This window comes from Tachypleus tridentatus, chromosome 8 (genome assembly GCF_004210375.1).
Source record: "Tachypleus tridentatus isolate NWPU-2018 chromosome 8, ASM421037v1, whole genome shotgun sequence".
NCBI lineage: Eukaryota > Metazoa > Arthropoda > Merostomata > Xiphosura > Limulidae > Tachypleus > Tachypleus tridentatus.
Window position 1 is genome coordinate 130929216 of NC_134832.1, and position 17502 is coordinate 130946717.

Consider the following 17502-nt stretch of genomic DNA (forward strand, 5'->3'; position numbering starts at 1 on the left):
ACCACAATCAAGTTAATTACAGCCTCACAAGTAGCACGAATAATAATTAGATTTGGCCCATTACAGATGATCCCTTTCCCAGAACGTTACTTTAGAAATTAAAATTTGGCATCAAACATTTTAAGTGAACCTCCAAGCTAATATTATCTGCTTTGTTTTTCGTTTACCGTATTCTTGGTTTGATGTTAATGTAGTCAGTTTGAAGACAATCCTTAAAAAAACTCAAGTTGAAGTTAGAGATAATGAACTTTGCTGTTACTTTTATGATGCGAATACAACTGAAAGAGCAGTGCATCTTCAGTAGCAACACGTCTGGAACTTTAAACCTATTTGATCTGCATTATCAACACATTCACTATGCCAAATTTTGTTTGAAGTGTATGAACTTTGAATTTTCAAATAAATAACTGTAGTATTCTAATAACGTTTCATTTTTTTAAATTATAGGTTGCTTACTTTATCGACGAATGATTACTTCTAGTCCAAGTTTCAGTTTTTCTTTATATGGCTGAAGTGTTTTGATAGTAACTTTTGTAGTTTAAGATAGCTTAGTTTAAGTTCAAAATAATACATAATATTGTTTTTTAATAATTCGAATTACAGACTTCTTGTACCATTCAACCGGATTGGGTTAAAATACTATAATTTTACCAGTAACTTTATATTCTTCCCCATTAAATTAATTCCAATATAAAACATCAGTGAAACTAACTGCAGTAATGATATTATTCTTGATAGTTTTTGAATAGCTTGAAAGTTACTGAAGGTCATGTAGTTATCAAAGTCAGACCTACAAACTAACGTGGTGCAAGAACAGTTTAGAAAAGACATTTAAAATACACGAGTAGTTTTAGAATTAAGCATGGTGACGGAACTGTTAAAGATTAATAGGTTAGAGATCTTAAATATTTTGGGGAAGAATTATTATTCTATTTATAATTAGCAAACACGATAAAGAAATTTTTACAATGAAAATCAGACTTCATTACACTTTCCTTCGTGAGTAAAGATTTTTTTTGCTAAAGTTAAGTACTGTTTTCTTTGTTTATGACAGCAATTTCTTAAAAGCTTTCATTAGTAGATAATTAAAAACTTGCATCACAAACTCACAATCCACAAAAAGATTACACTTAACTACCGAGAAAGTAATTGTTTTGAGAGACCTTTTGGCAGCATTTTCTTGTACGTTTTAAAAAAACAACCCATTTTCACTCACATTAAGAGTAACTGGACTTAGGCGTTTATTGTTGTCCTCGACAAATTTATGCTGTTAAAAGGTGTCAAAGTGGCTCCAAGTATTATACATTTTTCCACCGTGTAACTAAAGAATAATTGCCACTTTAATATTTAACTACTACCATACATAATCATTAAATGTGAACCAACTGCATTTGATTTTTGAAACAAAGTCACAATGGTCTGCCTGCTGTGTCCACCACAGTGAATCGAACTCCAGAAAGTATTGTAAGTCTAAACTTACCACTGTCCCACAGAAGGACAAATTAACTGGAAGCTTCACATTTTACTCTAGCTCTTATCACTTGTTTTATTACTTGAAATTTAGAAAAAAACCTTAGAACAGTATCTTAATAAAAACTTACAAAGCAAAATAAATTATTTATTATCATAGTTACAAACCTGTAAAGTGGAAAAAATTAAATATTTTACAAAGTTAATTACCTGAAAGTTAACTAGATGAGAAAGACTACACTTCATTTATTTAGTTCCAGAAAGTTGTTTAGAGTAGCAAGTAACAATTTAAGTGTTACATTATATATGAATTACTTTGTGATAAAAAAAAAAAAAAAAATGATAATTAGATCCAATCTTATTTGCCCTTTATTAAAACAATGAAGTATAACATTGGGTTAGTAGTTTTTATTGAAGAACTTCTTGGACAGACATGCGACACAAAAAGATAGGACTGCATTGTAATTATCTACTTCTATTTGAAATCTGTAAACGTGTGCAATATAAAATTATTTTTATTTTAAATATTAAAACTTTTGTATAATTTTATTTACACTTGTCTTTTTTTCAAACCCCTTAAGTCAAGCTATAATTTTAAATTTTTAATGATACATTGTAATTTGTTGAATTTCTTGAAATTAAAAAAAACTAAAAATACACTAGATTTGTTTATCAATTTATTTTATTTCTAGTTTCACTGGAAGAAAAGGATGCATTATTTGTATGATTAGGTTCTATATCACAAGCATTCATGTTTATAGATATGAATTTTCAGCATTTCAAAACAGTTGTGCTCTATAATAGCACCTCTTCCTCCTTCATGCAATCAAACTATACATGAATGACTGCTTGGAAACATTCAAAAAGTAAACAAATTCTTGTACATAATTTTAAATAGAATAATACTAAAAACAAAGAACAGACAAATCATCACAATTACAGGAGAAAAAAGTGAAACAGCTGCAGATGCTAATTCATATATGTTATTTAAATTTTGTACTATTTTTAATTAACTGTTGCATGTGCTTTAACATTGTGGCTAATTTATTGCTTTTGTGTTATTTCAAGTTATTCTTCCTTCAAGAAATCTTAGCAAAAATCAATGTTGAAGCTATATGAATTGATCAAGTAAGACAATCACTTACTTTGATTTACAAATTTTTATTATTTACAGGTTTAAAATAGCGAGTTTCTGTTTACTAGAAAGTTAATAAAAATTAAGTATTTTAATATGTATTTTTACTGCAATAATTATTTCTTATGCGGAAGACTCGTTTGTATAATTTGCCTGCAAGCATAGAGCGTGTATTACCAAACAAACAGTCAACCTTCATCTCACTATATAGGAGGAAGATATCTATTTTACCTGTAACATTTAATCAAGAACATTAAAATAATACAAATAGATTACATACGCACTTTTAATTTCAAGACTAACTGCCTTTACTTTATATATAGGACTACTTCCTTGCCATGTAACATGCACACATACCTACTCACATATCAAATCATGGGTTAGAAGCTTCATTGTTTAGTTTATAAGATATATCTGTATATAATTTGAGCAAAGACATTGCTCCAGTAGCAATGTCAATGAAGGGGATGCAACCCATAAACGTAGAGGACGAACAGTGGTGTAATGGCAATCTTGTGTTTAAAACCCACTTTAAGACACATGACACCATAAAAATTATGTAATGTTCTCTAATGGTTCAGAACTATACGAAGATGATCACAGCATTCTTGGAACTACTGAAAAGAACTGTTTCAAGTCATATATCTCATGATAGCACGTAATGCATAGAGTAGCTCTGCTTGCATTCGAGCTTCTAACATCATAAGATTCACATGAACCTAAATAAGAAAATATTGAATCTATTTAGGAACAAAATACACAATACAATAGACAATATAAACAAGATGTACTTGGATATTGAGCTGAATTGAAAGTCCAATTTAGGTTATTTTATACTTAAATTACTGATAACTTGAGAATAATGAAATACTGGAGAAAATTTCAAAATATATAAAACATCTAGAAGAATTTATCTAATAAACATTAAATTTCCATAGTTTTAAAAATAAGTTACTTTTCATTCTTTTAGTAGACACATCCAAGTGTACTCATTTTAGTCTCTTAATAATAAAAAAAAAACTTAATAAGATTGTATCAACGTAAAATGTTATCACCCAGTTTGCTGGTTGTTTGGTGCCTTCCAACACAAAGCAACTCAGCTATTTACACTAAACTAGTAAAAACGTTAAAGTGAAAGACTAAAATGTAAAAAAAATGTTAAAACTAAGTAAAGACAAAAGAAAAACAATCAATCTGCACAGTGTCACTATCACCTATGATACTGTCCAAAGTCATGGATAAAAAACTTAGAAATCAAGTTTAAAACAGTGTTGCAATTCATAGTCATAACAGCAACAAAATAGAAAATACACAACTGTAACTCAAATTTCACAATAGCTGCACAAATTGATAGGTCAGTAAAAGTTAAACTGATGAACATGTAACTTGGGTGAGAAATCTTCCTCCCTCAGATCCTTACAGAAATAAGATAGCCAGAGAGTAACAGTAGGTTACAACATTGTTCACTCAAAGCTGACTGTCAACTGTCATGAAACTGAGTCTTGAATAGAGTCCTGTAGTTCATGTTTGGAACAAACATGATTGAGATGGCATCAGAGCAGAGACTTAGTGATATCAACAAGCTCATTCCTGCATATATCAACATGGCAAGGTATTCAGAAAAATTGGATTGAAACAGAAAATATACAAAAATGGGCAAGACAAAAAGTGCAGACTGCCAATTATGAAAGAGCATAGCTCACTAAAGAAGAAAGACAATCACAGGTGGAATGCTTTGGTAAGAATCAAAGCTTGGTAATATACTGCAGAGAAAGTTATAAATGGCAGAGATGAAAAAGTTTCTGAACAAACCCTGGACTGAAGAAATGTGGAAAGCTCCTGTGCATAGCTAAAGTTCCATATTGGTTTCAACATTTTTAATGCAAAGGCCCTGGTACAATCATAGACCAGTTTGGATCGAATGAGGGCACAATAAATTTTGAGCATAGAACATTAATCCACTCTCCAAGAAGTTTAAGAGAAGACATGAAAGATTTTTCAGTGCCCTTGCACACATGACATAGCTGTTTGATGTGCAAAATGAAAGTAAGCTTACAGTCAAAGATAAGTCCCAAGAACTTTGCCTCAAGGACCACAGAAAGAACATCACTGAAATGGAGACTGGGATCAGGGTATAAGCCCTGTTGGTGGCAAGTGAATACTAATGATTTGGTGAAAGAAATGGTAAAACTGTTTGCTCTGGTCAACTTCAAGTGATTGTAAGCAGTTTGAAGCTGCCACTGTAAACATCATATTCTACCAAGAGTTATAAGAGGTTTCAGTTGTTGACACAGGCTGGTTGCATCTACAGAAGTCAAGTAACAGCACTGATTTATGTTGAAAAGATTGACACTCAAGACAGCTCTGAGGAACTCCAAGTTCCTATGTAAACAAATGAGAAAAGGCCAAACCCAAATGGGTTTAGAATTGCTTGTCAATGTAAAATATTACAAATAAAAATGGGCAGATGCCATGCAAACCACGTGAATGAAAGTCCTGCAAAAATGTTGTAACTAAGTTGTGTCATAAGCCTCCTCAAGACCAAAGAAGACAGAAACAAGATGTTCTCTCAAGGAAGATTTCCATAATTGAGATTAAGTCAAATGAGGTGGTCCACAGTGAATTGCTATTGATGAGACCCACACTGGGTAGGTGACAGCAAGACAAGCATCAACAGTCCTCTTGGAGACCTTACAAAGACAGATAGCCAAAGTAATTGGATGATAATTAAAAGAAATGTTAGGATCATTCCCAGGATTATAAAAAGGTAGAACAATAGCCTTGTGCCAACCATCAGAAAAAATGTTCTCATGCTATAACTGGTTAGAAATAACTAGAAGAGCAAGAGAGGCAGGAAAGAGATGGTGCAGCTTCTAGTGAATGATATTTGGTCCAGCTGGTGTACTGACAAACCAATGAAGAGCATGCACAAGTTCCATCAGTGTAAAGGAACAATTATAATTATACAGGTGATCAGCCCAAAAGAAAAGAGGCTATTACTGTGCCTAAAATGGCTGGGGAAAGAAATAAAAGTATAGATAAGCAAAGCACACCCAGAGAGCATCAGCAATGTTCTATATGTCAGTGACTTCCTGTCCATCATGGGCAAGACAGAGGATGGGAAATACCTACCAATGACATTTGAATCTTTTTCCAAACTGATGGTAGAAGAGATGCTGATCATGAACTTAATCCAAGATTCCTTTTGGGCTTGACATCAGACCTTCTGAGCATGGGCATGAGCTCACTGGAAAGCAATGCAGATAGGAAGTCTGTGATACCTTTGAAAAGGTATACTAAGCTCATTTCTGAACCTCCCATAATATTTGCAGGTGAGAAACGTCCATGAATGAGGATACCACAAGAAATATGTTGAGGTTTTGAGTATAGAACAGACAGCTGCTTGAATGCATTGACCACAGACAATTTCCCTATACTGTCCTATGACTCACCTTCAACACTCTAAAGAAACAAGAGAAAAGTGAAGAGGAACAATAAAATAGATCAATAGTAGTAAAAAAAAAGACTGAATACGTGCATGAAAATAGGAAGAACTATTATTATTGAGAGAGTTTGATGAACAAGCATATGCTCCACAAAACAGCCCTTCCATCAATATAAGGACCATCCCAAAAAAAGGATTGTGTACAATAAAGTCCACCAATACAAAAAAAGGGATGGCAACTGTTCTATATAAGCATCAAGATCTGTCTGATTGTAAATATCTCCAGGAAATAGGCAAAGAGAAGAAGCAGTGATATAAGAACCCGAGCAAATATGGATGACTACAGCGTCCAAGAGTGTAATGAGTATCGGACAAGGTGGGTAACATGATGGTCAAACTAGCAATGCCACCCTTTCATGAACTCATCCAACACACCCTGTCATTCCAGTATAATGAAAACTGCCAAAAGATGATAGTATCAACAGGTTTGAAGAATATTTCTTCTAAAGAGAGAGATGGGATAATCAGAATTGGTCAATGCCTTAAATGCCATTGAAATTTATTTTGCAGTGCCTCAGACAACACTGAATCACTGGGATCCTCTTTTCACAGATAAATATGCATGCAAACATGCAAGTGGATATTCAGATCACAGAGAAAGTAAACTGAAAATACAGAATCTTTTCTGGGAGGTCATCTCACTATGTAAAGCAATCAACCTCAAAAGGTGTCATCACCTGAATAATACCCAAAGTTTCGAAAAGGCTTACATCTTTACAATTTCCCCTAGGAAAAAGAGACTTGTTATTGCAAAATTGTACTTTAAGTAACAGGGGTGGGGGGGGATTACAAAATTTGTGTTTGAACCATATGCCAAAAACTAAGAGTTTACATGAATCCTAACACTAGTAATTTGCTAAGAAACACCTCAATCCAATAATTTGACTCCTTAACAAAGATAAGCTGGCAATTAAACAATACAGTACCTTTTCAGAGTGTTTAAATTCTTTCATAACACTGTCATAATCACTTTTTGTTGTTCTCTCTGGGTAGCAGCTAAGAGTTTTGATGTAAGCTTTCAATGGTTTTTCTAAAAGTTCATTCACTTCCCTGTAATCATAGTCATCATGACGTATTCCGTACATGCACTGGATGTAATTCCAAATGGCACGACGAAATGTTGAAGTATCCACATTGTTTTTAAATCCCATTCTGAAATGGACAGCAGTAAAATCAGAAACTTGGCATTTTTCATTTCAAAGTTTGAACTGCAAACCCAATAATGATGCTCTTTTAAACAGTAAAAATAAATTTCTATAGTTTAAAAAACACAGAAGTTAAATATATCTTCTGAAAGTACTCTATTAGTGAAACCTTTGTACAAGTCTCAAAACAGAAGTGAAATAACTTTCATATGTTAGCAGAATTGTTACTTTTTCTTACTATACCATGTTGTCCACTTTATCTAAATTATTTGGTTTCCTTGTAATTGACAATAATCATGAGTTCTAGTCATTTAACATTTAAGGAAAGTTAAACTGTACAAAATTTGACAAGAATTAAGCATTGTCTGTTTTCTATAGGAAAAAAAACTCATTATTAAATTTTCAAAGTTTTGTTCTGAAGAAATGCGAGACATACTATCTTTCTTCAAATTAGTTTGCCCACTCAAACAAATCAACTTTTACCTGTGAATTACACAAATGTAGTTTGGTTGTCAAAGATAACAGCTAGCACTTAAGCTCCACAAGTCACACCATGTTATTTATTTAGTAGTAGAGCCCATGCTGTTAATAAAAGCAACCATGTATATCAAGTATCATCACCTTTTATTTTGATTTATTTTGTTATAGGTATTTTCTCACACCAATAGCTTAATATACATGTATTTATGGAGTGGTAAGGTTTACACCTTTAAGTTAGTTGGTTTCCCATTTCAAAGCTGGGAACTCTATACTTTTAGTTGGAGAAAGAAAAAGATGTAAAAAACAACAAGTTGACCAAATATGTTAACATCTGATTGGAAGAGGTAAATAAAAGGTAAGGAACCAATTTATTTCTTTGTTATAAAATAGAACTCTTCACAGCTCAGCTGCAAATGTGCACTAGTTTCCACCACCAAAAAGTAATCTTTACTTGCAGTTTAAGCTCTAAAAAATATGAGGATCTGAAATGGTACTTAAATATCAGAAAACAAATGTAAGAATTAAGGTCATGAAAATTTGCACTTACGTATAATAAGTAAGGTCATAAGTGATCTTGAACTTTTCATCCAGTATCGTGCCAATATCATTATAAAGTCGGTTAAGTAGAGAGTATCCATAAACTTCCCAAGAATAGTCCTTAAAAACACAAGAAACACGTACACAATTAATACTGGTAGGCTTCACACAGTCAGGACTTAATCCAGGTCCCCCTTCAAACAATTTGCAAGTAATGATAAAAAAGAGGAATGCATCAATTTTGATGTTAACAGCCATAACACATAGGTATGTGAATTTCTTAAAACATCTATTACCTTTGTGTGTAACATTACAAATGTTTGCAATCCATTACATAATTTTATAAATTATTTGATGAACTACCAAACCATACACTATTTTCATGGAAAGAAATGATACTGTTTTTGATAATTGCTTCACATGGTGAACACTGTCAGGTACTTTATTGAACTCTTTTACTGAAACAGATAGCTCTCATGTACAAAGTGCTTCTAGAAACATTCTTTTAGCATCTGCAGTTAATATGTTAATCCTCATAGATTACTTTAGTTCTTTTTTTAATTAAAAAAATTTAATTCATACAAAGTTAGGAATTCATTTTTCCCACACCTTTGTACACAATGTTTGTGAATTTTAGGTTTCAGTTTAGTTCAAAAATGATTTTATGATGAAATCTTCAAAGTTAACCATTTTTACTTCCTTACTAAAAAGAAAAAATGGAGTAAACTGCTGGAGTAAATATGAAATACTGTCTTATATGTGCAATATATTTATTTCAACAAAAGATAATATTGATGGTTTTATATTTCTTAATATTAACTATTCTTGTGGTTAATTAACTGTACAGGTCAACATCACTGATATTTCAAGCAGATTTGGAACAACAGCCAAACGAAAAAAAACTTCTCAGAGATAAACAAACAATCTAAATAACTAGAAGATCTAACACTGAAGAGAATGATGTGGGATAAAAACCAATTTATAAAATGTCAGTCTTGAAAGCCAAACTTCATCAGCAGAACACCCAGGACAACACATTAAAAATCTTGTGTAATAGTATTGGCTGCACAATGAATATCTCATCTCATGTGATCAGACCCACAACTGGCAAAGATATACATATCACACAAGGTTTATGCTATACAGAGACTTAAAATCTTACCTCAACAAGAAAACAGTCATACTGCACTTTATGTAACCATATTTAGATAATATTCAGGACACACTTCAAACATAAAAATCAAAGCACCTGGATGCTGAATGTTGGTATTTCAGATTCTTGTTCACGTTTAGTGAAGTCTTGATAACTAAAATCTGGGTCATCAGTGTACCTTAAGATGTCCGACTTGGAAAGAGGAACATTTTCATTGGCAGTAATTAGTTCTGCACTTTGGCACTGTTCTTTTTGAAAACATTTTAATTTTTCTTCCTGAGATGCCTCTTCATGCTGTTCTGAAATAGTCTTCATTTTTTGCATCAGTAGTTCAACACCCGCTTCAGTATCAGATGCCTGTAAATTTCAAACAGCATACTTCATCAAAACAAATTAACATAATACCTTAAGATAAGAATAAATAATTGAAATTTTCTGTTAATAGCAAAATCAAACACTATGTAGACATTTTTCCAACAAAACTGAATTAACATTGTGTTATAAATTATGCAAATATTTCATAATTTCCTATATAAATGTTTAGAATCACGTCTTGATTTTTTTATTGTTTAAACATTCAAGTTTACCAAAGATGCAATAGAGGATAAGTGTATTGTTTGTTACTAAGCACAAAATATTATTTCACCATAAAAATCTGCCAGTTTAAAATGCACATAAAAACTAACCTTATGACTGTTACAGCTATTTTCAGCTGACAGGTTGTTGGAAGTAGATGCACATTTTTGAAAGGTGTGGCCATCACTGGAATCGATCTCAGCACTTATGCCACATCCGAAAACAAATGTTGACAGGCAGTGGAAATGAGCAAGAATAACAATGGCATGAACAACTTCTGATAATGACCAGTTATCCTTTCCTTTGGTAAGTTTCTAGAATGAAACAAGTAAATTACTGTTTAGTTACAAATATCCATATGAAAATAAGCTGTACAAACTGAACTAGCCAAATTCTCAACCTAAACCATTTTCAGTTACAAATGATTTGCATGAAAAATATTTGATGCTAATAGAGAAAAATCATGATTCAGTTTATTTCTTTCAGTAGTATTAAACTTCAAGCAACTTAATAGCAACTCTTAGCCCTGAAAGCTGATTAAATGTTGTAACCCTCCTTAAAAACAAAATAAGTGACTGAAGGTGATACCTTTTGTGTTTTCTAAGCTAAAGAAACACCTATTTTAGATATCATCCATCCATCTATACACTTGTCAGATAATCAGATGCAGTAATGAAAAAAACATTAAATTAAAATGATATTAAATATCTTTTAGGATTTTTTTTAAAACAAGGTTTCAATAAAATGATTTGTAAAATCTTACTCTCCTGTGAGAATTCATCTTCCTTAAGGTAAGAGCTATAAAACACTTTTTAGGGTATTAACAAACCTCTATATGAGACTTGTTTATCAGCCAGGGTTGATGGGCAAGAATCTTATTGAGCTCATTCAAATTCTGCAGTTTTTGTGGCACCCAATCCAGACCATTTAACCAGCTTTTACTTCCACCTTGCAGTAAAAATTCTTGTTTCTGTAACCTCACCAAATGTGTGCAGCGATGTCTGGCTGAAGCCTGAAAAAAACAACATCACATCTGTTTGTTTTTTTATTTTACAGGGAAACATCAATATACAGGCTTACCTCTATACATAAAAAGAAGGTTAAGATGTTTTTGTATCTGAAAAGGAAAAAAAAAAATGGCATAAAGTAACACCATTTCATTAGTTCAAGCTAAAATTAACAGGCTGAAACACAAGATGCTGAAATGCTAGTGAAATTTGTTAAGACTTAAGCGAGCAAGCTCCAGGCAAATTTCTGACAAATATTTTGCACCTTCAAGTATGTTAATGTTTCAATGATAATTTTCATGATCTAACAATTCACATTTTGCCACTGTTTTGTTGTGCTTAACAGTTACTTGCTCTTATTTCTGTATTAGCATATTATTGAACACGTACAATATTAAATTAATACGAGTACTTTGTTGACATTAATCAGTAAAATGAGAATAACTTACTTCAAACCCAAAGAATAAGTGAATAAAGTTGAATACAACATTCTATACCTCTACTGTAGAAGACAATAGTTAAAATCATGCCAGTACTGTTCAACAAAAGTAAATGAAAGAGGTACAACAGGTCTACATATAGTGGCAAATACACAAATGATATTGGTACCAGTGAAAAGTACCAACTAATGAGTTTCTCTTTACCTGACGTTTTTTTTTTAACACATGTTCATATTATTTGGAAGTACTATAACAGTATGGTTAATGGATAGAATTAATTATTATAGGGTAGATGCTTTACTTTCTTACACTAAGTACATACATTCTTCACAGTGTTACCTAAAAACTCATCTAAGTGAAGGGAGCTCACAGAAAGTATACATTACGGACATGTTTAATACTGATAACTGAAATACTTGTTTTTGCAAGACATTAATTGATTATACAGACACTAAAATTAATCCTTTATTTTCAGTTTTGAAAAACAAATTCACCTTTGTTATTAACTTTAATATTAAGGTTCAAAAATTCACATTTACCATAAATCAATAAATCACTTTTTTGCCTATGCCAACAAACATCATAAGATGAAAACTTGATTATGAAAATAAAATTGAGGAATTTCACACAAAAGCAGGAGTTAGGCTAAAAATGGTAAAAAAATTTATGTACATTTACAAAAATACAACTTGTGAAATACATTCAAGAGTGGAAAAAAAACTAAACATGTTGTGGCTCACATTAACAACCTGAAAATATTGCTGTATTCCTACTCACATTAGTTTTTAATTATTATATATAAGAGTAGGAAATACAGAAAGTTAAGAAACAAAAAACTGACAATAATGTTCAGGAAGAAAGATTTGTTATTGAAAAACTAAAATCTAACAATACTACAAAATCCAGTTATGAACAGTACTTTGAACACACACACACACACACACACACACTTGAGTGAATGTGATGCACAATAGAAATTTAAAATTTTACGGTAAAAAAAATTTAATCAATGTATTACAATAAATTATAAAGAAAGTAGCTATCAAAAGATAACAGATTATTATGAGCTAACTTAGAAGACTGGACCTAATTCATAAGATTAATTAACAATAGATTAGAATAAATACCAAACTACCATACCATTATAGCAATGTAGTTTCTGTAATCATAGGGTAAAGGTCCATCACCCTTCAGGATGTAGTTCTGAGTCCGAAGAAAAGGATCCAGATATTGTGGATGAAAACCCATTAACTGAGTAATGTGATCAAGTCTATTGTTATGCAGAAATGCATCAACAAAAAGATCATGGGTCTAATGGGAAAAAAAAAAATTGTTAGTGCTAGAAGTTAACTGTATACTCAACATAACAAGTACTGTTAAGTTACATTTTTCATATTGTAATTTGTGTTAGCTAAAAAAAGGTGCAAAACAGGCCTACGAAGCCTAAAACGTTATTTTTCCTGTACATTCAAAGCTATATTATGAATAAGATAGTTGTTTGTTTAAAGATAGTAAATGATATAGGTAAATTATTTGAAGATAATAGTTGATCAGTGTTTAAGATCTATGCTTTCTATTTTACTTAGGAGATACTTTGTACAAGTTAGTTTTACATTAGTCCAAACATTTTAAAAGTTTTGAATGCCGTGCATTGTAGCCATACAATTTGCAGTAGCAAACAAGCGTAGAAAAACTTGTTACAGTTTTAAGGATTTAGATATGGTGTTATTTTCACCACAGTTTAAATTTGACAATGAAAGAATGGTATAACGATTATTAATACAATATTAATACATTAATATTACACATATTACAACAGGTAATATGATGTAATACGAAAACTTCATGTAAACAGAATGAAAACCAGTATTACAATTCCTACCAATGACACTTAAGTGCAAAAGATTGGGTACTTTTTAGAAGTACAGTTTTCTAACAAAACACAAATCAACATGTAATTGCAAACACTGAAATATCTTAAGATGAAACATGCAACTTCAGGCTTTAGTCAGGCACAACTCCTGTTAAACTTCATGTAGTTACTCAAAGAAAGCAACCATACAGTTTGTTGAGAATTCATGTTAAAATTTGTGTATGTTCAAAAGAAATTAACATAATTTTAATGTCTGGGATATCCACATTTTTAAGTAAAAACAATTTTATATTCTAATAATTAGATCTAAAACAACACATTTAGAATATGAGCATGTACCAAGCCATCTTTTAACACTACTATTTTTACACAAGCTTTTTCCAAATTAAATTTACAGTCCAGGTTGACAAAATCTGAAAATCTCAAAAACTTACTTTACAACCATCTTTCAAAAATTTTGAAATAAAAGAAAACTAAACATTTATAAGCCACTAGTTAGCAACACATCCTTTGCTGCTCCAACGTTTGATACTGCCATCTTGTCTTATAAAATCACACAAGATAGGGATTTAGTCAAAAATTTGAAGATGAGTAACTAGTAAAAAGAAAAAATAAATTTAAAGTCCATCAAACAAAGTGTATCGAGCTCTCAGAGTCACAACATATACAACGCTCTTTTATTGTTACTACATTTGAAATTTAAAATAGAATAAGCTTTAGGAGTTCCTTATTAATCAGAGACTTTTCTGATGTAAAATAGTGAAACTACATTTCTCTGCAAGTTTATATGTCTGCTCTACAAGTGGTGTATAAAAACAAGAAATGCTTCTGTTTCAATGTTAGTTTTTATCAGGTAGTAGTAATTTCAATACAAGTGTCACTGTATTCTGACCTCTTCATTTATACTGAGCACTTTTGGGAGTACTTTGTTCGTACCATTTATTTTATATTTAATACGGTCTTCCGTTTTGTGAAGAAAAAACGGTAACGAGTTTACCTAATTGAATAGTTGTTTACCAAAGTACGAGTCGGTAAGACCATGCAAAGCAATCTTAAAACGATGCAAAGGCCGGGCAGATAACACAGCCAATCAGAACAATGGTTCTGTTGCTATGGTTAGGGCAGACCTTGGGATAATCTGCTGTGAATAACACGACGTAGCGGTCTCTACATCACGCCACTTTCTCTGACAGTCGTTGACGGGAAGGGAAGAGCATTCACGTAAGATAAATTTGTGGCCTTGGCTTGAATACCTTCACTTTAAAATTGTTGTGTTATATTACTGTTGTTGACACGACCCAAGTAGACAACTGTATCCATTAAAAACACAAAAAAGCAATATTTTTAACCGGATGCAAGAAATAAAAACGACAAACGTGAGTGCATTTTAATCTGTCGGATTAAACTCAACGGTGGTGTTATAGAACATAAACATGTTTACTAACCCACTCAATATTGAAGTTTAAAATAATTGTGCACATGTGACTTCATCGTACCATGCAAGTTTAAACTTCCGCACAGATTTAAATTTTGTGACTTTTGAAAGTTGAAAAAAAATTACGAATACGTTACAGGTTTTTGGTTTGATTTTTAATTTCGCGCAAAGCTACTTAAGAGCTATCTGCGCTAGCCGTTCCTAATTTAACAGTGTAAGACTAGAGAGAAAGCACCAAGCCATCACCATCCACCGCCAACTCTTGGGCTACTCTTACCAACAAATAGTGCGATTGACCGTAGCGTTATAACGTCCACACGGCTGAAAGGGCGAGCATGTTTGGTGTGACAGGGATTTGAACCAGTGACCCTCAGATTACGAGTCGAGTGCCTTAACCACCTGGCCATGCCGGGCAGTTACAGGTTTATGTAGCATGTTAACAATAAAACACCGGTATTCATTCGCCTACCAGCAAAATTAAAATTTCAAAGCTGGTAAACAAAAACATTCTAGAAATGTTTGAATTCAAAGTTATTTTACCTGATAAGACGATTTTAAAATCATTAAATAAACCACAACCTACTGACTATGATTAAACATCTGTCCCTTTTTATCCTTATAAAACTTTAGTGAACAGCATAATAAAGCTGCAAATAAATCTATTATGCAGTGATACTTCAAATAAGTTCTTGATTGGGTAAAAAGTGTAATCAAAAATGGTGCTGCTAAAATTGTGACATTTGTTTATACTTTGTAAAACCCAGAAATCTTCCGAGAACAAAAAATGTTCAATTGCATTATTAGTTTAGTATACAGATTTAGGACTAACGTAATTCTAGGCTGGTCAAATTTCGAGAAGATTAATGCCAAAAATAAACAATAACAAAGACGTCAAAGTTGGGAATCAACGCATTTTTTAATCATTACAAGCTATTAATTACATAACATTCGCTTTACTCGCTACTAATTAATCTGGTATATTAAATTAGCTACATTAATTACTGGGTTAGTTTTTAGCATGATCCCCATAAGTTTGTTTTTTTTAAAATCAGAAGTAATTCGTGTATTTGCAGAAAAGCAACACAAACTCCAGTTGTTTATACCTCATTATATTTAATTCAGAATTTCCGTGCAAAGCTAAACAGTTATGTGTATAGCTATCCCTAATTTAACTAACAAATTGAAAAGAAAAATAACTAGTTTTGGGGCAACTGAACAAAAGCTATGAACCATGACATATATGTTATGCACGGTTTAATACCAAACCATCACAATAAACACTTGATACCGTATCACTGAGTAACAACAAAATGCGATTTGAAATATTAGGGGCAGTACAATATTCCAAAAAATATTAGCCACACGTACTAGAGGTTATTTCACTATTCTTAGTGGCAGAAATACCGCCCTACCGGAGGCTGTTTACGCTAGTATTCACAAATCACAGTATTAATCTTTCACTGAAAAAAAATTTACAAAGGATTTTTTTTAACTGGACATAAAACGTGTGAATTGTGGCTTTCATACGCAATACATTGCATCAAAATTATTCATTGTACAGAAATCAAATTCTTTATAGTGACAATTATATTCAATGTTCTTATTAAATGTGGCATCATTTATTTAAAAAAATTGAATATTTAAAATACAAGTTAAACCTTCCCGAAAGTCATGTTACTGTTGTAAGGGTTGTACTTAATTAAAAATTATTTTATTAGAAATAAATTGTTGCATATAAATATATTTTTCTAATTGTCCAAATTTTGAGCACTCAAACATGTGAAATATTTTATGGCTTTTTGTTTGTAAGGCCATTCAACAGATGGCGCAGGAGTTTTGGTTACATAAATATTGATATTGACGCTCGTCCACTATAATTCGAGAGTTGAACTTTTTAATCCTGTTTCTATAATACTATGTAACAGCAATAATGATATATAACTTTAACAAGATATTGGAATGATTACAAATACACTTTAAATAAAATTTTATTGGCTTATGTATTACCTTAATATAACGTTATAAATCAAACTACTGTGATGACGAGAAACCCACTTAAGTCTTCGGCATGGATGCTGTTTAAACTGGCGCTTGATTCTTTTGAAATGATATGCATCGTGTTTCTATTGCCGGTCACCATTAAAGTGGCTAATTTGCAGACAGTAAAGTTATGAATGTTATGGTAATCACACAAATGTTACAATTATTTTAATTTCACACAAGCACGTAGTATTTAACGTTTTTCTTTTAAATACAGCTAATTGTAATACCGTAATTGATAATTTCCTTTCAAACTTGAACTTTACAAAAAATAACTGAAGATTGCCAGTGAATAAACGAAAAGAGAACTTAGGAAGGTGTGTGTATCTAACGGATTTGCACATTATCAGTTGACCAGATTTCATTGGCAGAAGTGGTACATTACGCGGTTTTAGGACATAACAATTCACATTTTTTTGAATAAGTTGTATACATTAACTGTTAATAAAATGCGAACCCACTTTCATATGTCTGAAGTCATTTATACAGTATTGTTACATGAAATTTTTAAATTAACCTTTTTAAATTTTCCACAAATTTAAAGGAAAGTTGAACAAAACAGTTGATTATTACAGATGCTTGTTGACTAATAAGTATGACAAAAATGTAGTTAAAAATTGATATGGGACCTTCCTAAAATTAAGTTTCCTAGGGCTGCACAGGCCCTGATCCTCGAATTCACAGTTCTGCTCACTTACTAAAAACA

The 17502-nt window shown here is 31.8% G+C and overlaps 1 protein-coding gene across 4 annotated transcripts in view; it reads right to left on the bottom strand.

The window, feature by feature from the left end:
• Positions 1–2134: 2134 nt before the first annotated feature.
• Positions 2135–17502, bottom strand: part of LOC143223497 (sestrin-1-like) — a 90270-nt gene continuing 74902 nt past the window's right edge. For all 4 annotated transcript variants that reach the window (XM_076451561.1, XM_076451562.1, XM_076451560.1 and 1 more), the window contains 7 exons: positions 12589–12759; positions 10831–11013; positions 10112–10315; positions 9522–9782; positions 8283–8392; positions 7037–7262; positions 2135–3324 (listed from right to left, as the gene is read on the bottom strand). In XM_076451561.1, coding sequence (XP_076307676.1) covers positions 3238–3324; positions 7037–7262; positions 8283–8392; positions 9522–9782; positions 10112–10315; positions 10831–11013; positions 12589–12759 — 1242 coding nt within the window. In that variant the 3' untranslated portion in view covers positions 2135–3237. The remainder of the gene's footprint in view (positions 3325–7036; positions 7263–8282; positions 8393–9521; positions 9783–10111; positions 10316–10830; positions 11014–12588; positions 12760–17502) is intronic.